The sequence below is a fragment of the Gopherus evgoodei genome, chromosome 5 (assembly GCF_007399415.2).
Source record: "Gopherus evgoodei ecotype Sinaloan lineage chromosome 5, rGopEvg1_v1.p, whole genome shotgun sequence".
NCBI classification, from domain to species: Eukaryota; Metazoa; Chordata; order Testudines; family Testudinidae; genus Gopherus; species Gopherus evgoodei.
In genome coordinates, this window is record NC_044326.1 from 129973471 (window position 1) to 129997234 (window position 23764).

The 23764-nt window shown below is 42.2% G+C and overlaps 1 protein-coding gene across 5 annotated transcripts in view; it reads right to left on the reverse strand.

Moving 5' to 3' along the window:
• Positions 1 to 23764, reverse strand: part of FRAS1 (Fraser extracellular matrix complex subunit 1) — a 328015-nt gene that overhangs the window by 178228 nt on the left and 126023 nt on the right. For all 5 annotated transcript variants that reach the window (XM_030565123.1, XM_030565122.1, XM_030565124.1 and 2 more), the window contains exons 5-15: positions 23497 to 23589; positions 19993 to 20152; positions 16463 to 16596; positions 14419 to 14502; positions 13669 to 13770; positions 13238 to 13429; positions 7651 to 7740; positions 6964 to 7002; positions 4830 to 4977; positions 614 to 757; positions 18 to 152 (exon numbers count right to left, since the gene is read on the reverse strand). In XM_030565123.1, coding sequence (XP_030420983.1) covers positions 18 to 152; positions 614 to 757; positions 4830 to 4977; positions 6964 to 7002; positions 7651 to 7740; positions 13238 to 13429; positions 13669 to 13770; positions 14419 to 14502; positions 16463 to 16596; positions 19993 to 20152; positions 23497 to 23589 — 1321 coding nt within the window. The remainder of the gene's footprint in view (positions 1 to 17; positions 153 to 613; positions 758 to 4829; positions 4978 to 6963; positions 7003 to 7650; positions 7741 to 13237; positions 13430 to 13668; positions 13771 to 14418; positions 14503 to 16462; positions 16597 to 19992; positions 20153 to 23496; positions 23590 to 23764) is intronic.

Below are 23764 nucleotides of genomic sequence, written 5' to 3' on the forward strand. Positions count from 1 at the left end.
CCCTATTTGTAAGTTACCTGCACAGTGGAGGTGATCCTGGAAGAATCCGTCCCCGCACCATGTCACACACTGCCCGTACTTCATCAGCAGGGATCCCTGGCATGAGGTGCACTCAAACCCATTGGTGCAGGTGGAGCACGTCTCCATGCAGGCTGCCCGCATAAAATGGAGGGAAAAAGAGACAGTTTTATCTGAAAACGATATTGTGCGCTGATACCAATCTGTACATGGTCAGTCTGTGGGTTAAATTCAGGGAGGCATCCCTATGCAGGAAAAGCATTTTAGACTAAAGATAGTTGGAAAAAAACATTTCCTTTTTTTGCTGAAATGTTTTGAAATTCTAAATTTTCCAAGGAGCTCTAGTTTAGATCAGTTGAAATCAACAGGACATGAAGAGATGCTCTGGTGCTTTCCTGAATCCAGGACTGTAAGACTAACCTTACTGATATCTGATTTGGTGTTGTGTTTCCACATCAATAGGAGATTACAAGGAGGAAAGTTTTCATACAATAACAGTCCATGACTGGGAGGCATTGTGAATAAGCAGCCCTCCAGAACTAAAGCGCCAGCCTGAAGGAAATCTAGTCATCTGAGATTGGAACGCAGGCTATACCTAAACAAACACCAGCATCACGATAGAATCCAGAATCACAGCTCCCCACACAGCGTCCATTCTGAAGCCACTTCGTTGCATCACGGCAGACGTCACAATAGTCGAAGGACCGAGAGCATGTCAAGCAGTCTGAGTGGCATTGCACTAGCATGAAGAACAAAAAAGGAAGAAGCTGTCAGCACCGTGCACCTTGTATCAAGAAGGCTGAAAATATCACATACGCTATAGTCAAACCAACACTCAATGTGTGGCCTCTCTACCAATGGCTCAAGACATTTTCTCATAAACTGCATGCGATCAGTTAAATGCTGCATTTTATCAGACTGGGTAAGTAAGCATTGCATTTAAATTAAGTTTAACACCAAGCTGGACAATAGTCCATTCATAATCCATGTTGTCTCTTTTCATTGATATTCTTAGTGGCCATCAGGAATTAATGGCCCACAACAATCGGAACTTGAGTTACCTCAGGCCAAATCCCATAACAAAGTCAATGGGAGTTTGACCAAGTTGCAGGCTTGGTGACACAGAAAGATCAGCGGAGGGGACAGGGTTATAGCAAGATATTTCCCTAAAGCAGGTGTTTCTCAAACTACAAGGCTGGCCTCTGTGCAGTGGTCAAGGGACCAAATATTTTTTCTTTATTGCCGAATCATTTCTGCCCAGCAGCAGTACTGTCTGTTCAACTTACAACGGGCCCGATCCTGGAGCTGTTACTCAGTCCTCATTCAGGCCCCAAACCCTACTGACATTGACGTTGGGCTTGCCTGAATAATGGTTTCAGCCCCTAATGAAGTTCTACAGGTGAGTAGGTGGAGGAGAAGCAGGAAAAGCCCCAATGAAAAATAAACAAAGAATGGGCGGCCCTGTCCCTACGCACGTGTAGCAGCGTCTCCACTGCTTGGCAATCATCCTACAGCTGAGGGAGCTAGCGCCCAGCCTAGGCTCCATTCAGGAGCAAAGCTCTCTGCACTAATCCAAAGTGTTCCCTGAAAGTAGGACCAGCTGCTGTCCCATGCGCAAACCTCAGCTTAGAGAGCCACACTACGAACCGGGTAGGGGAGCGTGGGCTTTTCCCCCAAACACATCAATCAGAGAACAGTAATTCACACTGGCTCACAAAAACATCTGGGTGAGGGAAGCCCTTAGTTTGTGGGAAGATGGGGACAATGCTGTGGGAGATTTTGGAGAACTCTGGGCTAAAGAGTTAAAATTTTGGAAGGTTTTACAGCATCATCAGCCTGGACACTGTATTGCAAAACACTCATTGCCTCTATTGCAGCATGGAGAGAAGTAGTTGACAGGTCCATGAAAAGAAGATTTCAAGGGGAGCAGTGAGTTTGCAGAACGCAGGCATGGCTCTATATACTCCCATGCAATGATCTCAGGAGATAGGATTTTTTCCAAAGAGGTCAGCACACAGTCAGGCACCTAAGTGAAGTCAGCAGAATTTCAAAAGCACTCGGCACTCAGCAGCTCCTACTGATACGAATGAGAGCTTCTGGGTGCAGGGAATATTTTATAATCTGCCCGCCTCATTGAAGTGCCTTAATGGGAGCTGAGCTCTTTGGAAAATCCGGCCCAGGAAATACAGACCCGTTAATACAATGCAATGTTTTCAAATCACAGTCATACTTTCTCCCAAATCTGTCTCCATTATCATAGCATCTGAACTCCTTTAATTAATTTATCCCCACAACACCTCTGCAACAGAGGGGTGTGCTATTATTCTCATTGTACAGATGGGGAACTGAGTCACAGAAAGACTAAGGCTAAACATTTTTAAAGCACCTAAATGACTTAGGCACTTAGAAGCCTAAGTCTCACTAGAAGTCAATGGGACCCAGTAGCCGTCACTTTTGAAAATGGAACTTCAGGGATAATATTTTCAAAAGCCACTAAGTAGCTGGCCAAAGTTTATATGGGAAGTCTGTGATCAAGTAGGAAATTGAGCTTGGGTCTCCCAGGCTAACCCCCTACCACTTCCTCTTTTCTTATGCCTGAAAAGTTCCCTTCTGTAGACTACGAGATGTCTCTAAGTTTATGTGTCCTGCCCAAAAAGCTTGCCTTTTGGATTTACAAATGCTTTTTGCGAGTTTTAGTTTTGTTTTTTTTTACTGTTCAACAAATAATATGCTTTAAATATTTATCTGACAAGTGCTCTGAGCCACTTCTGTAATGACAGCATAATTAAACTGCAAAGTTGTTTTCTTTTTCTTGTGACAAACTGGAGCTCTCTGATTAACCAAAGCAAGTTGAGTGCAATAAGAGCGGCTGCCAATATGAAAAATTAGGAATCTGCAGCTAAAACCTACCAACTATGAAATGCAAATGAAGGGAAATGACAACCTCCTGTGGAAAAAATAATTTATACGCAAAATTGCTATATAGCCAAAGCTATTCTAATGTTTCCAGATAATTATTAACTGACTCTAATTTGACCCCAGGTGAACTGGAAGTGGCGTTACAGTATAAGGGAGTAATTTTTTTTAAGGAAATTAATCATAAGCCCATAAACTTCACAGAGCCATGTTATAATTCAGAGAGAGAGAGAGAGAGAGAGAGAGAGAGAGAGAGAGAGAGAGAGAGAGAGACTTTTTTTGTTTGTTAGAAGATTTCAGAGTTCAAAAAAAAGGAATGAAAACCATTTCCAGGACAACAGTCTCCAAGTAGTGATTCTTTTTATTTTGCCAAAGGATGGCTCTTAGGGTCCTGATCCAACTCCACTGAAGTCAGAGGATCCTAAACCTACCCTGAAATCGTATTTAAATTATATGGGGAGAGGAGAATAATTACTGATCCCCAAACCCAACAGAGGCAGCAAAGCTGAAATCAAAACAGCTGTCATGAGAACACTGATATATTGAGAAGCCCGGGGAACAGAGGGATAGGTTGCATGATCTTTACTCACATTGGTAAGCACCTACAAGTACCCCCAATTAAGTTAATGGGATTAACTAGTATGAGTATGGATTGCACAATCAAACCCCTAATGCCTGCTTGTACTCCCTGTGACCCAGAGGGCCAACAGTGCATGGGGTTTTACAGAGATCCCCTGGGTTGGCTATTTGCAGAATAGTTCACCAAAGGGTGGCATCTGAGATCTGTACGAGAGCTAGCTGCCCACTGGTCGTCATAATCACTGAGAAATGTTTGTACAGATAATATTAAGGAATTAGGTATCCGTACTGAACATTATGTTCTGAAGGTCTTGGTGATAAGGCAGGTCGCCGGGAGGTGATATACCTCGGAGATGTTCCTTTCGAGCAGGAGGTGACTGACACCTATCTCCCTGTCTGGCAGTTGGTGTATTATCTACCTATTTTCACAGTGAGCGAGGGCTGCGTTATGAGATTGCGAAATCGTCAAGAGAGGAAATCCACAAAACGAAACAAACAGCAGGGGGTGCCCTGTTTCTGAATAAAAACAAAGGATTGGTCCAGTATATCTTGGAGCGCAAAGAGAGACATGGAATCCTCCGCCGAGGAGGCAAACTGACAGCACGCATGGTTCATGAAAGAAGGGTCAGTCAGCCTGGCTGTAACGCATTGCAAGGATTTCAGATGAGCAATACTCTACTAGACATGAGAGAACCTTGTTCATTACATACAGGCTCTGAAATGCGTATTACGATTTTATTTTATATGTGACCATGTTTCTAATATTTCTGCTTGCTATTACTCGATTCTCTGTGTTTGTTCAATAAAGTGATATTTGGCTTCACGACAAACCTCATCAAGTGCTGTGGGTTAGTGGAGGGTTGATGTGAGGTGGAACTGGTAAGCTGGGGTGCACTGATTTTTTGAAGCAACCAATCTGTGAATATTGCAAGTGTCCACAGGGCCAGCGGCTGGACACTACAGGCTGACGCTCAGAGGTTGGTATGTGCCAATGTGTCGCTAACGTGGACAGTGACAGCAAGGCCTAGAAGACAGTGCTTGGACTGGCTGTAGTGGTGGAGCTGGGGAGCTGACTCATGACAGGCACAGATTTCCTCGTGCTAAAGGCAGGTGATATTGAGATGCCTCAGAACACTGGGTAACCAGGGATGTATCACACACCCTCTTTAGGTCCCTGAAAACCCAGTGCCTCACTGGGGAGCATTCGTAAAAGAATTGCGTTTCCTGGCCTCAGTTATGAGGGGCAGGGTTACAAAGGTTTATACCCCCATCACAGAGAACTACAAAAGTCAGCAGAAGCTGCTTCGCACAAATACCTGACTGGCACTGCAAGCAGCAGTCTCCCTCCACCTTTACTGCCAGGTGGCCCAATGGGCAGGATGGACAAGAGCGTCGATAGCAGATCACCTCGGCATCCCGGCATTCACATTCCTTGCACAGGTCTTCTTTCCATTTCTCTCCACTCTGCATAAGACAATATAGAACACTTTACATGAGGGCTCCGTTCTCCCTGAAGTGATGCCGAGTTCAGCAGCAGGGCTGGATCCAGATCCTGCGGCGTGTGATGAACAGTTACAGGTCTAGCGGCCAGCTAGAATTTTGCATAATTTTTTTTTTTATTTTATTTTTTTTTAATTATTAGGGTTGGAAGGGACCTCAAGAGATCATCTAGTCCAACCCCCTGCTCAAAGCAGAACCAATCCCCAAATCCCTAAATGGCCCCCTCAGTGATTGAACTCACAACCCTGGGTTTAGCAGGCCAGTGCTCAAACCACTGAGCTATCCCTCCCCCCCAATGAACCATGACATTAATCAAAGGAGAGCCTCTGCACGAACTAGATGCTTTGTGACCTATAGTAATCCCCAAATAAACCAGAGAATCTAATAGAGTGATAACCATTATCAGCCATATTCTAACAAGATAGGAACACATCAATTGCCATACCAGTGCTCCATCTTGTCTACTAGCCCTGTCCATTCCTATCTTCTAGAACAGACAGTGATAGATGCTTCAAAGGAAAGTACAAGAATCTCTACAATGAACAAATAAGCTTGCCCAAAGGGAAGTTATTTTTTCTGAATCACCATCAGCTACCTCTGGACTTATGACATGAAAACTAAGAGTTTGTGTCCCATGTAATTTTTATCAGGTCTGATGTAACTGTAGAGGTTTTCATTATTCCTATCAACATCTAAGCCTTTTCATAATCCTGTGAAGTTCTTGCCCTCAAGTATACACCGCAGCAATGACCTCCACAGGTTAACTTGGCATTGTGAAGAAGTACTTTCTTTTATCAATTTTAATGTATTGCCTTTCAGTTTTATTGGCTGTTTCCCTGTTCTCATCCTCTAGACCATTCACACACCTCTATCAAGTCCTCTCTTATGTCTTTCTCCCCTGTCAGAATGATGCCCTGGTCTTTCCCAAGTGGTTAGAGAGTTAATTTATTAACACTGAATTCTGTTTGCCGTTATGCTATGCATTCACCAACCTCCATTCCCTTCATCTTCTCTTTAGTCTTGACCAACATAAATAATTTTGTGTCATCTGCAAATTTTGCCACCTCATTGTTCTATCCCTTTCCCCAGTTCATTAATAAATATATTAAACAACACTGTGCCAAGTAGAGACCATCCAGTCCTCCACTGTTAATGTTCTGCCATGGTGAAGACTGATAATTTATTTCAGTTGCTTGTTTTCTGTCCTTCAGCCTGTCTCTAGTCTATGACTGCACTTTGCATCTCACCTTCTTTACTGAGTTTCTGAAAAGCCTCTTGAGTGGGACTTTACCACAGGCTTTTTGAAAGTCTAAATAAGTTTATGTCGCCTCTTTTTCCTTTAACAACTGTTCTGTTAACACACCCGCGAATTCTAGCAGACGGAAGGGGCACGATTTTCCTTTACAAAAGCCAGTCTTAAGGATGGTGCAGCATACTGCCCTTTCCGCACCCAGCCAGTTTTGTTGGAAAGAGCAGGGGACTACCCCATTATCCCCGCTACTCCCTGTCCCACTTGGGTATGTCTACACAGCTCGCCGAAGCAAGCCTCCTAGCCTGGGTTGACAGAGTTGGGCTTGTGGGGTAGTTCTCAAAAACAGCTGTGCCTATCTGAAGTCTCGGGATGGGGGTAGGCTTCAGAGCCTGAGCTGCAACTTCAAAGCACTGTATACATAGCTATTTTCAGAGTGCTAGTCCAAGCCTTGCTAGCCCAAGTCTGTCAACCCGGGCTGGGAGGCTCTCTGCGTGGGCTGTGTAAACATATCCTTTGTGTCCCTGAGGCTGTTAACAGGGAGCAGTCCCTACACTCAGTGACTGTAATTGTGCTTGACCCCATAAGAGAGGTGGTAAAAGCATGGGGAAGGCTCAGCCTGGTTCCTAGGTGGCCTTATATCATGAAGATTTTTCTATTAAAAAGGATAATGCGTGAGCTGAAATATGCATCATACTCACCTTGATGTGTTTTACTTCACTCACATCAGGGAGTGAGATCTATGGACAGAATGAAATATGGTCCTGTTTAGAAAACACCTGCATTTTCTACTTCCTGCATCTCCTAAAAGTATTCTGTTAAGAGCCGTTTATTTCTACGCAAGCAGTGGTTAGCATCATTCCTCATTTGTCACGCTAATGAAAGGTCTCCTGTTGTACTTCATCAAAATAAACTGCATAGTCAATTTCAGGAGAAAAGCCGATTGCAAATATCCCTGAATAACAGACTCCTGTTGCAGTGAAAACACTGATCAATGGGGAACATTTTCCGAAAGCAGCACTGAGCTTTGGCTGTGCAGCTCCCACTGACTGTAATGAAAGTCAAACATCTAGAACCCCCGGAGATGCACTGAAAACTTAAGGGTATGTATATAAAACATTAAACAGGAATGACTGATTCAATTTGTTCTGCTTTCCTCTATGTAATAAAAAGAGCCTTAGGAGACTTAGGTGGTGCAGAAAATTATAAACAAGCAGATTTTATAAAATGCAAAAACCCTCTGGGTAAGTAATATTAACAGATTATTATTTTGTAAGACTCAGCAAATAATGTTCTTTCCAGACTTTGAGGAGATAGACTTTCACTTCTCCAAACCCTCACAAGCATAACACACTGTGTTATGTGTTCCAAATTACCAGGATACTCACATCTTTGGTACGTTCCTTGTACACACAGTAACTACCCCTTGAAATACATTCAGGACAGCACTTCCCCTCCAAATGAATTAATTCTTCAGCCTGCAGAGAGAGAGGTTGCAGCAATACACATGAAACTAGCATTTCCAAGCAATACTGCAGAATGCAGAGGCAGAATGGTTATCACACTGGAATGCAATCTTCAATATCCAATTGCATCTTATCATCCCTACATCCTACTTCATCTCTGTATGTACGTTTTGAAAGGTGTGTTTAAATAACATTGTGGTTGCAGAACGAACCCCAGAAAAGTTCAGGCAATTCACTGATAAGGCAACTGTATCATCCTAAACTCTTGCTGCTGTAAAAGAAGCCCCCAAACTAAACCACTAAAAATACATAAAAACTGTAATGTCACTTTTCACTCCGAATTCCTTGGTTTTTACTTGAAAACTTCCACAGCTCTCTAGCTTCATTTTCTATGCTCCATTTTTCCCTTAAATAAAGGGCTAAAAATTTAAAAAATGTTCATGGTAAATTTTAAAACAGACATTAAATTATCTAAATTCTATTCTTGGTTACAAATATAACAGAGATATTGTGATTACAGCAGTGTAACTGAGCTCATGATTGTGCCATAAGAAATGGAAATCGGGCCATCCATCTGCTCAAAGTCTGTTGTGTCTGAAGGGAAGTGAAACACTTAAGGGAGAGGAAGGATGGTCTTATGTTTAAAGAACCTGGATTAGATTTAGGAGAGCTAGGTTCAATTCCTGTCTCTGCCTTTGATTCTCTCGGCCTGATCCTCATTTACATGAAGACCTCTTGACACTGCTAAGGGGCCTAAAAATGCGTGTACATATTAAAATCAAAATAGGCTATTTTAATTCCAAACTAAGTATCCACACAGACTTGCACCAAAATAATAAAAGGTGAACTAACAACCAATTTAGCTCTTTCAGCGAAAGTTAGTTTGTAGACCAGCCCAAGGATGAGATTTTCAAATGCTCACAGCATTGGATTAATGCTGCTGCCCATGAAGTCAATGATAAATGCTGGTTGCTTTTGTAAATCACACCTTTTAATCTCTCTGTATCTCAGTTCTGCAGCTGTAAAAATCGGGATAGTATTTACCTACCTCCTAAGGGAGCTCTGCAGATTATTCATTAATAGGTATGAATTGCCTAGATACTGTGGTGGAGTGGGGAATACTAGTAGATGGATTGTGCTTTTGGATATAGTAAAACCCTGTTCAGAGTGAAGTAGAACAGTTTTCTCATACTGTTTCAATGCCCCAGAATACTAGCTACAGAGTATGATTCAGTTTCTGCTGGAGTGAGTGAGATTCTTTCCAATGACTTAAATGGGGTTTGCATCAGGCCCTTGATGAACTTCCAGTCATGGGGCAGTTGTTCTATATTTGCAGAATCCTCTTTTCAAATTCTGTTACTAAACTGTTCATATATACATAAATATATATAGACACACACACACACGCACACACACACACAAAGAGGAAAACCCCAGCTAACAAAAACTCTCCAAGACTGGAAAAAGGCTACAGCCCCCAGTTCACTGTGCTCAGAGATTGCTGCTCTTGAGTGAAGTGACAGTGAAACACTCCTGGCCACCTACCCTGCAGGGAGAGATTACACCTCAGCTCCCTAAGTCTGGAGTAGAGTGAAGAGAAAACTGGTGAATTCCCACAATCAAATGAACTGTTGTTGGATTCAAAGGTTTCCATATCTGCCAGGATTGCTGGATAGCCACTGCTCAATCACTAGTATTTTCACAATATTAAAACGCAGTTAAGGGGCAAGAGGCAAGTACAGAGTTAGACTGTGGCTGAGATTTTCAAAGCCATCCAAGGGATTTTGCCCACGACTCCCATTAACTTCAACAAAAGCATGTGGCTACTTCCCTTGGTTGGCTCATAAAAGTCAATTGTTCCAATGAGCCAGATCTTCAGCTGGTGTAAACTGATGTACTCCATTATTTATATCAGCTTAGGATGCATCTCAGCATATTTGTAAAATATACCATAGTGATTCTATGAACAGTGTTCCGCTTAGCTTGCCAGTTTGGCTACATATACACAAGTGCAGTAGCGTTACCAATGGCAGATTATGCCAGAATGGCCAATCTGAGCCCAATGCTTTAAAAGGGCCATCAACTGTAGTGAGCTAAGCCACTATGTTGTCAGGCAATCAGGAAGACATTTTACTTTAATCCATCACTGGCCATTCCTACAAGTGTCTAGATATTTAAACCATTCTTGCAAAACTCCATAGTGTATGGTAAGAACCCATGTCACTAGTATGTAGTGTGAACTTTCCCACCTCCAAAGCACACAGACAAAGGATGAGGGGGGGAAATGTGTATGGGAAATGATTCTCCTTGCCAAAAAGGCAGTCCTGGTCTGCCAAGACCCAGAAGTGGGAGGCACTAAGAGAGATAACTGTGTCACTTGCACTCTTGTTTAAGAGGCTTTACTCATTACATTCAACATTAAGAATGTGGAAAAGCAGTAAGGGGGAGGGGAGTGTCAGACTGAGGAAAATAAAATGTTTACACACACACACACACACACACACACACACACACACACACACACACACACACACACACCCCTTTAGATCTTTAAGATTTCACTGGTGTGCAAAAGTAACAACAACAACAACAACCTGCAAGGAAAGGGAAAAAGCTGTGCAATACAAATGATCTAAATTTCTTCCTTATCTTCATAACATTAGGACCAATCCAAAGACGTGCTGATAGCATGTTAGTCAAGCAACACCTTGCAAGATCTGGCCCATTGCTCCCTTTGTGAAATGACTGTTTAGAGAGAGAGACTCCAAAATGGGATGATGCGGAAACAGGAACTTCATTCTCAGGGCTGGCTCATCTTCAGCCACCCGTGACCTGTACTCTTCAGAAACATCCCTGAAAGCTGTCTCTTCAGCACTTCATGGAAGGGATGGTGGGAACTAGCTTGATGGGTTATGAGATGCTTCTGATGGCTAACGTGGTTTTGGTTGAGCAAATCCACTTCAGCAACCACCCTATCCACACCTATCAAACAATTTCCAGCAGCCCCTTTGAAGGCTGCAACTCACAGCTCACCTGAGGGCTGCTCAGAGTCACCACAGACAGATTCACTCTGCAATTGCTGGGCAGGTTTTGTCTGAAAGGGTTTTTAAATTAAGCCATAGCTCTAGTCCCATCAGATGCTGACATGCTAGGTCGAACGACCTAGAATTCATGTTTAAATCTGTGACCTCATTACAGTTTAGAAAAGAATATGTGACCAGAAAATTAAATTTTCCTTAATGAAGGGCTAAGCCCCACAGACTCCTCACTTCAATTAAGCTCTGATTTACTGAGGCAGGAAAAAAAATTCTCAGATTTTGCCAGCAAAGCTGCAAGACTTGGAGAAGAAGAGGAAAAAATGACACCTTACTGCTTTAAGATTCTTCTATGAGACATTTTTTATTGTCCTTGGAGTAAATTAATGCATGGCTTGTACTATTGAGCTGGAATTCTATCACAAATGATCCAAGACAGCTGCTTCACCTTTCTGGGAAGTCATATAGGATTCAAATCCTCAAGCAAACATTTTTTTAAATTATTTTCTATCCATTAGGACCAAAATTGTTGTCCAATATGCAAAAAACACTTTTCCTGTCTTTTCCAATGCCCATACGTCACTGATTTCAATATTACTTATTTTGATGCCTGATTTGGGACCCCCGGGTTCGAAGAGGTTTTCCATAGAACCCAATTCTGCCAAGATTAGTGTGCTCTTTATGCCCATTGAATTCAATAAGTGCTAATGGCACTCAGCACCACTCAGATTTTGTCTCTAACACAGGTAATTTTTTCTCCATAAGAAAGGGAAAGGATCAAATTTGTCTGCTACTTTATATATTTGTTTATCTATCTACATTTTTATTATTTGTCTGTAGAGTGATCATAAACATTGGATGGTCCAATCTGGGGCGGAATACTAAGTATGATGAATCTGTATTGGGGAGCGTCTTTAGCTGTACTGTAATATATCCCAGGTTGTACTGAATACAAGATTTTCTCTCATGGGTGCTAGTAAGAGTTCAAGATATGGGAATGTTTGCACTGCACCAAATGGAGCTGCTAAATCATTTTCTACATTGAGCCATGATGGTATGTAATCGTTAGTGTAAGCATTTCATTTTACAGCTGTGTGTGTGTGGAAAGCTAAGTAAAAGAGATACAAATCCAGAAGACTTCTTCCCTTGATCTTTTCTTGTTTATATGAGAAGCTTGACTTTCCATCCAACTACATTCAGAAGTAGTTTAGGTAGTTTTATTTAAGCATTTTAAGGTAACAAGGCAGCATTCCCTTTGACAATAAAAGTTTGGGTGAAATATTCATCTTTGTAACGTCAATAAGAATATTTAAAGAGAGAATGTTACATGAGTTAGCACATAACTTTATTCCTAGATACATGATCTCTGTTCTTGATGGAATGAAAATTTGTTTGCACTGTGTCAGAACCGAACTTTTTGATACATCCATTAAATTAGTCTTACTCCAATTCACCTTATATCCATGCACATACCCAGATTTTGGGCTAGACTGTCGGCACAGCCTTGATCCAGGGGTGTTAAATAAATTTTACCATCCTAGGAGTGTTGGGTTTTTTTGAATATCAGAGTTGGAAGGGACCTCAGGAGGTATCCAGTCCAACCTCCTGCTCAAAACATGACCAATCCACAGACAGATTTTTACCCTAGTTCCCTAAGTGACCCCCTCAAGGATTGAGCTCACAACCCTGGGTTTAGCAGGCCAATGCTCAAACCACTGAGCTATCCCCCCCAGGAGTGTTCTTGCCAAGTACTGTGACCTAGAGATATGCATGAAAGCCACAATTCCTTCCCTTCATTACCCTGGTTCTGTAAGCCCAGTTGGAATGAGGCAGATATGAGCCCACTGGTTAGCACTGACACTAAAAGTAAAGAATAAGTTTTATCTAGTGGAGGAAAGTTGATCCAAAAACCATTTTTTATATACAGCAAATAGATAGGGCCAATCAACCCTACCTAATGACATTTCTGCATCCATTTACAGGGCAATTATAATATGAACTATCATCTGAGCTCGAAGTAAGAGGTAAATATTTGTATAGTCTATCACAAATCTCCTCATAAACCCTGACTGCTCGCTGTCTGAAAATAGGTAGGGGGTCACTCAGTCTAGTGGCTAATACCTTAGCTAAGATCTTGCTTTCTAGGCCTCGCAAAGATCAAGGGCAAAATTCTTCACAGTTTTTAAACAGAACTGGTTGCCTCTCGTCTATGTTTTCTGCACCAAATTCAGCACAAGCTCTACTGAAGCCATTTCTTACCAGGTAGATAGTGACAGTGCCGGAGACAATCAAAAAGTAAGGTAGCCACCAATTCACTCAGGCATGCTGCTTGCATAACGTGAGACAGCTAAACCTCCTGCCTGCCTTGCACATACAAACTGAACATCACTTCCATGTTAAGTGTTTCGGAGGCAAGTAAAGAAAGAAAAGCAGGAACTGACTATTATATTCTTAAAGAAGAAACCTTTTCTTACCAAGGCGCACTCCACTTTGGCACACGCTCCATTCTGACAAGTGACTTGTCCTCCATCACACGTACAAAATTCACAGCGAGTACCATTCCACATCTCATTGTGATACCTGATGGTGCCTTCGTATAAGCAGCTTCCTCTGGAAGACACGCACTCCTCGCAACATTTCCCAGGACGCTGCACTTTGTTCTGATCCTAGCAAACACCAATACTCAGTAAGTGCTAACCTTTCCAGCTAAGGTGACCAGATATCCCGATTTTATAGGGACAGTCCCAATTTTTTTTTTTCTTTTATAGGCTCCTATTACCCCTCACCTCATCCTGATTTTTCACATTTGCTGTCTGGTCACCCTATTTCAAGCCCTCCTTCAGCCCTTTATGAAAGGTGAGTGAGACATGCAGCCTTGTCGTGAGGCCATACACTGCTGCATTACCTTCTCACAGGTACGTGGGGCGCAGTCCTGTTTAAGACACTTTGCTGCCCCGCTGTCACATACACAGGTAGTGCAGGAATTTTTCTTCCACTGCTCACCATGCTGTTCAGAAAGAAGACAGATACATACATATATAAATAAAAAAATAAAGCAGTAACCTTCACCACATTCTCCCCTGGAATATGTATTTCCCTTTGAGTGCAATGGGTTCCTTATATGTACATGTATCCAAGCACAGGGATTTTTTTTAAAAAGAAACTGCATATTGCTCCATGATCAGGAAATATAAATGAAAGAAGAGAGGCCCAGACTGATACCACAATGTACACTCCTCATCAGAAAGTTGGCCAGAGGGTCAGTTACCTTTGCTAAGAGCGTAGTTAGTGCTAATACTACATTTCCTTTTTGTATACATGACTGAATAATATTAAATATATTCCATGGGGGTACATTGAAAGCTATGGATAGAGTGACTTTCATCAATGATTTGTTTTCCCACTTAAAAAAAATGATGTGTGAATAGTAAGTACCTTATCTAATTTATCCCATGAACCTGGCTGCAGCTTGCCTGCAAATTCCTTTATATTTCTAATTCCTTTCAACTCTTTTAGCTTCCCAGGAAATTAAAAAATACAGCCATTGTACCAAGTTATTAATGCTGGCAGAAAGTCAGCTGTTAGGGAGGGGAAAAATAGAGATGTGCCAGAATTCATGTCTTGTTCGGTTTTGGTGTGGTTCATCAAAGGTTACCTCATACACTTTTCCAGATATGGAACAGGGTTTTGGAATGCACTCTGGGCAACATTTTCCAGGAGATACAGCCATAACTTCATCCTAAAGATTAAAAAACAGAAAACTTTACTTAAAAAAAGAGAGATGAGCCGAATAATGGTTTGAAAATTAAATATGCAGCCCAGTGGCTTACACCTGTAACTTCTGCAAAAGACATTTATATCTATGTGATAAGCACCGGCCACCATAGTTATGAATTAGGGTAAGAATTTGGGGGTCAGCTTTGCATTCTGTTGTAAAAGTAGAAGGCCAAGCACAAAGATACTACATCTTGCCATTCGGCCTGACATAGCAGGAGAGAAACTACCCGTTCCTATGTGCTGTGGAAAGCCTGGACCAGGCAAAATAGGTATAAATACACAAGCACAGAGCACTGAAAAAATGTTAGTTATAGTGAGCAGTCTAGGATTCTTGCAATTACTGCTAATGTGCCTTCCATTAGGGCACCTTGTTAGGAAATCTACGGAACATTATCAGAATTAGCTAAAGCGGATTTTTGGTACATTAAATTGGATGCTTCTAGCTGATTAGTCTCAGATACGTCATGGCAACAATGTTCTGGTTCCAGTTTCTATTAATTAAGTTTTAATGACTAACTGATTAAACATTAGTGCAATCAATCAAAGGATAATGTAAGTACATTTAAGAGGAAAAATTCTAAACATTTAGAAATTTTGCTTTAATTTGCTTTAACCAACACCACTTAATCTCATAATATTATTACACATCTCAGTATGAAGCATGAAGTGATTAGTATTCAGAGAAACAGCTGGGCTTTTTTCAAACAGGAGCCGATGTTAATTACATGAACACCTGGTCCCACAACACATAAGTGGGCAAAAGAAAAAGCTTTATGATGGGTGCTTTATTTTCCCAGTTCTAAGGTGGGAACCTGCTTCACCACACACCAAGGGAGACACAATTCTGGACTTGCGACTGGAATGCGCTTGACGGGGAAACAAAAATCAGGAAAATTACAGCATCTCGAGAACTACAGTAAAGCAGAACAACACGAACTCCCTGGAAGCTGGTTTCTCATTTTGCAGATGAGTGTGGTTGCACATGAGCACCGTTGGGAAGCCCAGGAAGTGAAAAGAAGTCCAACCAGACCTCTTGCTCTTTTTTGCCATTTTTGCCTGTCATCTACCAAAGATAAAACGTATCAAATTATTTTACAATATATGAAGTTCTAAGTATGCTTTTGATTTTATGGATTACCCAACATACTGGATTTTTTTTAGTTAACGTACGTACAGTACTTTGAAGGTGAAAATCATTGTGTAGGTCCCAGAGAATAATGACTGCCATCTTAAGCAAAGAACTGGGAGCCACAAGTGCTCTGATTCTTTAATTTGGACTAAACTACTGACTCACTGGGTGAACTTGAGCAAGTTATCTCCCTAGCATTGCTGGCTCCCAGGATCTGCTATAATCAATAGACAACACAGTCACCTTTTGGGAGTAATACTGTAAAGCTGGCTGAAACTTTTAGTTTGAAACATTTTTGTACAAAAAATTGCTTTTTCATCAAAAAGTAAATTATGGTGGGAAATGTCCATTTTCAACTACATTTTGGGAATGTTCTTGTCAACAAAAACAAAAATTGGTAGGTTTCAACAAAAACTTTTGAAGAAACATTTAAATAAAACTCCTTTGCTTTTTTTCAAAATTGTTCACAGAATCAAAAAATATTTCCTGACCAGCTCTACAGAATTATCTGAATTACAAAACAAAAGGCACAGCTGGTGTTTACAATATATTAGTCTGTAACATGGTTGGAGGTTATAATATATTAGTCTGTAATGGACATGGTTGGAGGTTTGGGGGGCTTTTATTTTTTTGTGGAGCGTACACTTCTGCTGATTGTCAAAAGCCTCTTTTCTGAATCATTTTTCCTTTAGCCTGCTACCTGCTAGCAAATATGTTTTTTTGAAAAATGAAAATTTCCCATGGAAAGCAAAAGCTAATAAATTGCACAGACCATTGATAGAACAGTTCTCACCTTGCTGCACAACACTGGCTGACATTCGGCTGTGAAACACTGAGTTGCCCCATTCCTGCAGACACATTTGGAGCATTGGCTGAGATGCCACTCCTCACCATCCCGAAACATTTGGCCGTCAAAGGAGCAGGACTCTAAGAGACAATTAAGACCGTCACAGGTGTGAAGTTCTGGAACAGCCTTTCAAGGGGAGCAGTGGAGGCAAAAAATCTAACAGGCTTCAAGATGGAGCTTGATAAGTTTATGGAGGGGATGGTATGATGAGACTGCCTACAATGGCGTGTAGTCGACCCGCGACTGCTAGTAGCAAATATCCCCAAAGCCCGCTGATGGGGCAGTAGATGGGGAGGGCTCTGAGTTACTACAGAGAATTCTTTCCCAGGTGTCTGGCTGGTGGGTCTTGCCCACATGCTCAGGGTCTAACTGATCATTATATTTAGGGTCAGGAAGAAGTTTTCCCCAAAGTCAGATTGGCAGAGAGGTGCTCACCTTCCTCTACACATGGGGCATGGGTCACTTGCAGGTTGAAACTAGTGTAAATTGTGGATTCTCTGTAACTTGAAGTCTTTAAAGCACGATTCGAGGACTTCAGTAACTCAATCAGAGATTAGGGGTCTACTACAGGAGTGGGTGGGTGAGATTCTGTGGCCTGCTGGAGGTCAGGCTAGATATGCAGGAGATCAGGCTAGATAATCACGAGGGTCTTTTTTGGCCTTAACGTTTATGAGTCTGTGAGTCATTCTGTGTTTCCATTTTCATGTTTTATCTAATTCCCTCTCCTTATCCAACTCTTTCAATCTCAGATCCATTCCCTACACTCTAGGAACTTCTGCCCGCTGGAGGGCCCAGAGGTAGCATCAGACCATGACCTTCCTTACTAACTCCATTTGGCTGCACAGCGTTCATCTGTACACATTTTTTCTGGTTTCTCACGTTCTACCAGAACAATTCCACATGTGCGATGACTTTATGGACATTCACAATCATATAAAAAAGACTGCAGATGTATGACTCATCTACTGATTAGCATCTGCAAGGAAGAACTTTATAAGAGCCATCTCCATGAAGCTGACCCAGAATAATTGCAATATTGAAAAAACCCGCTGCACTAATTCATTGTCCTGTGTGAAATTATTATTTAATATCTGTTTGTTTCTGAAAGCATCCATGATGTATGAGATGCTTTACAAACACAAAAGAAAGCATGATCCTTGCCCCAGTAAACTGATGGTCTCAGTCTAATTACCCATGGACAAATGACCTAATTGATGTTGACAGTCTCAGCAGAAAGGCCAAGGATTATACTAAGAGTCCAAAGTTACGTCTGAGATTTAAACCAATTAAAGCAGAAGAGATATCTCAGTACTGAAGAAATGCATCAACCATGATACTTCCTCCTGAAATTGTCCTGACATGCTTTTAGATCTACTTCTGGGTTCTGACATCTGTATGTGAGGTTACAAACTACAGGTGGTAACTATATCCCCTGTGAAGTAAATTCAGGATAGATCATAGATTGTAAGGCCAGAAAGGAACCGCAGATGATGTAATCTGACTTCCTGAATATCCAAGGCCATTACATTCACCATGTTACACCCACATTAAGCTCAAAAATTTGTGTCTGACTAAAGCCTATCTTCCAGAAAGGTAAACAGTCTTGACTCGAAGACTTCAAGAGATGGAGAATCGACCACTTCCCCTGGTAGTTTGTTCCACTGATTAATCATTGTCACTGTTAAAATGTGTATCTTATTTCTAATTTGAATTTGTCTGGATTATATTTCAGCCATTGTCTTTATTCGCTAAACTACAGAGCCCGTGAGTACCCATTACTTTCTCCCGGTGAAGGTTCTTACAATCTGTATTCAAGTCACTTCTCAAACTTCTTGATAAAATAAACAGATTGAGAGCTTTAAAACTCTCACTGTAAGGCATTTTCTCCAACCCTCAAATCATTTTTGTGGCTCTTTTCTACATCCTCCCCAATTTTTCAACATCCTTTTAAAAATGTTGACACCAGAATGTATTCCAGTAGTGGTTTCACCAATGCCATATGCTGAGGTTAAATCACCGCTCCGTTCCTACTCATTACTCTCGTTAATACAGTTGAGAATCGCATTAGCCCTTTAACCATAGTATCATGCTGAGAGCTCATGTTGAGCTGTTTGTCCACTCTGAAACCTAAATCCTTTTTCAGGATCACTGCTTTCTAGAACATAGTCCATTTGATACACATAGCCTGCATTCTTTGTTTGTATAACCTAGCATTCAGATGTATTAAAACACCCTCATTTAATGAGGATTTCCATTAATAACCAGGTTTTGAGATCTGTCACTTAGCCAGTTCTCAATCTATCCAATGTGTTCTTTATTGCTATTGTATAGAATTAATTTTTTACAGAGATATGCAACCAGAGCCATTCCTTGTGTAGGGCAAATTGGGGCAACCGCTCCGGGCCCCATGCTTTGAGGGAACATGCGGGCAGGTGAGATTGGCCATCATGGTCAGTCCCAGAAGAGGTGAATCTGTCACTTCCACACCCCTAGGAACAGCCCTGCATGCAGCACCAAGTCAAATGCCTTACAAAAGTCAAAGGTAAGAGCAAAACATCCTTAATCAACTCAACTTGTAATCTCATGAAAAACTGAAGTCAGGTTTGTTTGACAAGACAAGTTTGAATAGTGTGGTCACTGCTGTGAAGATGTGCCGTACACCCTAGGGCCACTGACGTTTCACTCACACCATTTCTACATTTTTTACTAGTCCAACACTTGAGTCTGTTCAGCCTGCATGTCACAACTGATATCATGTGACTAAGATACTGCAAACAATATGGCTCATGCTAGTTTCAGTCCCGGTATAAGCAGCTGCAACTCTAGTGAATTCAAGTAGAGTTTAAGAGTTTCCTCCCTCTTAAGGAGGGCTGAATTTAGTCCCTACACCCTAAGGGATCGATAAGTACACGGCTTCAAAAGCAAGTATAAAATCTGAAGCATCTGTGGATTTAAATGAAGTTTTTTGAATTATTTTTGTGCATGTGGTTTAAATAAGACTATGTGTTTCTCAAAACGCAAGAGGCCTGATTTATCGGATGGGGGGAAAAACAATAATTTCACTAGCATTTAAGAGATTTTTGCCTTTAGGTTAAGGCTGAGATTTCAAAGATACCTATTTGAGTTGGGTGCCCAATTCCCATTTAATTTTAATGGGATCTGCACCTCCAAATTCCTTAGGCAGCTCTGGAAATGCCAGCCTTTATCTACAAGAGCCAAAATGAGCAGCATGAAAAGAGAATCCAGAGAAGTTCCATACTCCAATGTGTGTCTAGGCAGGGTACTGCTCAGGAGAGCTTGAAGAAGACGGTTTCAAAGCAAAGGGGAAAAATACTCTTCATTGATTTGAGGAATAAAGAGATGGTCTCACCTGATCACTAAATCAATGTGCAGAGCAGCAACGACGACCGCACTCCTTGGGGCCACTTAACTAAGGCCAAATTCGCTGCGTGGGGCGCCCCTTTCAAAATACTCACCACCAGTGCCCACGCATTTGGGACAGCACTCTCCTTGAGCGATGTACTCCAGCTCCCCTCTGTCACAAGAAAGGGGTGGGCAGGATTTGGGGGTGCAGCTAACCTTCCCATTGACACAGGAGCACACCGTGCATGCAGAGCTTGCCCATTCCGTGCCATGCTGCAATGGAAAAACAACACGGGAAATGTGTAAGCTAATTTAACAGCCAACTAGCCTGGAAATAATCCTTGCTCCTGCACCAGTGCCTAACTTCCCTCTTCTGCAAACTTCCCCAAGCTCTGTAACTCATGGCCTACACTCCAGGCTGCAGTGCACCCACTGTTCCCTGCAACATGGGGACAAAAGTAGTCTCAACACGGGCATAGCAGTCATGTTGGGATCAGACCAATTGAGAGGGTCCCCCTGGTGGCGTAGACGTAGCATAACCTCGGCCAAAGGACCTACATCTAATGGGTGTATTCTCCCTACCCACGACTGCCTGTGTGATGGGCTTCCATGTGTAGACCGGACACAACCCTGCAGCTGTTCTGTCTGTACGTGGATCCCATTAAAATGTTCAGTAGGGACCTACACTCATCCAAGGACAATATCTGTCCTCATAAGCTTAAACTACTTAAAAACTACAGTGTGCCTCACAACAAGCCAAATCCTGCTTCCCTTACTACCCACCGACTGCTGGATCTGCTCTCATCAGCAAGGTTTGGCCCAGTAAGGAATGTACTGCTTTTTGCAGTACACTCCAAAGCAATATACAGAATCTTCTTTCCTCAGGATCATTAACGAGCAGAAAGCCATCTTAGAAGACTCTGCTAGGTACAACAGCACATGCATCACCACTCATAGAAGGCAAGGATATAAGCTGTGATATTGTTTGAAACGGGAAATGCAGAATTTTAATTTATGTGAAACACACAACATGGAAGTTGGGCATGGAAAAAACCTGCTGTCAGCTGCAGCGTAAGCTTTTCTTTCCTGGGGTGATTACTGGGGACAGTTCTGCTGGCTAGATGTTTCTAAAATAATGATGAAGACATAAAGCATTTGCCTGGCTCATTGACAGAAAGATAATCATCTTCCCTTATGTAATCTGCTCCAGCCGTTAGGCTGTACTCTTAGAATACGAACGCTTCTTAAATATGCAGCCGGCTCTATAGTAAGGATGAGACACACAAGAGTACTGATATGAGGCTGATCTTTATTTCCCGGACTATGTGACGTGAGTCAAGCACACCAGAGATTATACCACAGTCATATGACAGCACTCAGCAGGCACCAACTCCAGCTGCTATGGTTACATCTCTCCCATTAAAAAAACAAAACAAATGAAACATAATATACAAATGAAACACAAATAAAACATAACAGGAGCCAAAAATAACTGCAAATTACTGTGGCTAATTAGTAAAACACTTCAGTAAAATGGAGGGAAGAGTCGACAACTTATCTATGGTACTTATATGACTCCTGTTACCATGGTATCTAAACACTTCGCAATGTATTTATCCTCACAACATCCCGTGCAGTAGGGATGTGCTATTATCCCCATTGTACAGATGGGAAACTGAGCCACAGAGAGGCTAAGTGACTTGCCCAAGGTCACTCAGGAAATCTACAGCTGAGCCAGGAACTGAACCCAGATCTTCCAAATCCCAGGCTAGTGCCATAACCACTAAACCATCCTTCTTCTGAATTCGCCTTTCACAGCATTTCTGCCTGTTATTGGACATCTTTCAAGAAGTACCATCTCTGAATCTCAGTTGGTTTTTTAATCACATGGGCACTTGTTCCTTCTGCTGTGGCCTGTATGACTGCCGAGGTGGATTGGCCCTCCTGGAGCCTGTGTTTGCACAGATCAGGGTTACAGAAGTGTACACCAGTCTCATGGCAGAGGTCAGTTATCTAACAATGCAAGTTTCTGATGGTAATTATAGCCTCCACTTTGAAGAAGGCAAACGTGCACAGTTCAATACTCAGTTCTTCTCCCAACAATACTATCTTGTCGCATTTAACCGCAGAGCACAGCTAAATGAATGCACCAGATTCTCTACCCTTCTGAGCCAAACAGGCCAGGATATTGTGAATTGGCGCTTTCCCTTTGCATGAACTGTAGCAAACAAAACTCCCCCTATTGCCATTATCTGATGGCAAGAGAAATTATAATGGGAGAGGGGGGAACAACGATTAATGGTGCCTTTTGCTGCCTTCCACAGAGTGCTGTATTGAAAAGGCAGCCAAAAGAGGACATTCCAGCATTCTTCAGTAAATACATGAAGGCCTCTCTCCATGACCTGGTTGGCAGCAGCACTCCATTTTTTCATCTTGGTTATCTGCCTGAAAGTTCATTTGAAGAGATACCTTTCATGTATGAAAGAGTCTAAAATTCCACTGACCCGGTTCCCGCATGTCATAAGCATACGCATTGTGGAGTCTGAAGCAGCCCTAATATTGGCCAAGTAGATGAAATAAATGTTTTGCTGATATTCACAAGGACCACGCTCAAAGAACTGGGCTTAGCTTGACTTAACTAGAGAACGACACGCCAGCCAGGCAACATCTTCCCTAGACAGGATCCACAAAGAGTGGTTTGCTTGGGGAAAAAAATTAACAAGTTGGGTTTCAGTGTGGTGTGCAGAACTGGCATACAATGTAGAGATTCTGAGGATTTGCTGCTACATAAAAGGGCTTCTCATTACCAATGAGTCAAATCCTGTAGTCCTTACCCTCTCCTTACTTTCTCAATATTTTATATAGGGAAATCCCATTGATAGTTTTGCTCGAGTAAAAACTGGTAAAGTGGGTAAGGGCTTCAAAGGGTAGGTCTCCTGTCACTAACGAGGTGATTCTTTTATCACATTTATAACGGCCTGGATACACACTTTCAGAAAAAGACTGCTGATCAATCTCACTCCTGAAATGCACTTTAAAAAGTGGAGGTAATCCCTGCAGCTACAGAATGACATGTGGTCCCAATGTGCTGGGCTCTTCATAAACATACTTGTCAGCCATGTTCCTAAGCCACACCTCCAACGTGGTTTTGTACAATGTCTACTCGGCAGTGGCCTCAATCCTCAGTTATTCCCAGTGGGCACAGCTGGGACAGAAGAAGGCATTTCCTTCAGTCTGATTCTGGGGGTGGCCCCTGGAGAAGTTTAGAGCAGCCCCAAAGATGAAGATTGCTCCAAACACCCACCAATCCACTAGTAGCTGCAGGGGTTAGAGGTGCAGGACCAGTACACATCCGCTGAGGTCTCTCATCTGGGAAAAGCTGTTTGCTTTCCAGTCCCTCAAGGGGTAAAGAAACCGGAGTGAAGGTCAGGACTGAGCATGGTGTCACCTTGGAGTGGAGGTTCTTTGCTTGACAACTGTGTCAAGTCAAGGAGATGGCTTTTGAAGCACCTGACCAGCCACGGGCAAAAGCTGCCGCCCCTGAACTTAGGTGGACAATCGGAGAGCTAAGAAAAGGAAAATAATGTTAATGCCAATGGATACTTAACAGCACTTACCACATGGGTTTGGCCTTCATGCTGGCAAACTCCTTCAGTTCCTGAGGCGCACTCAGGGCAGCACGTATTGGGGGCTATCCGCAGCACTTCCCCCTGAACAAATACAAGAGTCCTATGAGCAGTACAGGTGGTAAGGGTGACTCGAAGGGGGTTCTTGTTGCACATGGCCCTCTCAGTTTTAAAAGCAATGCTACTAATCAAGGACTTCCCTGTGAAGAGCTGTTGCATTGCTTTGGGATGCTGAATTCACTCTTATGCCCAAGATATG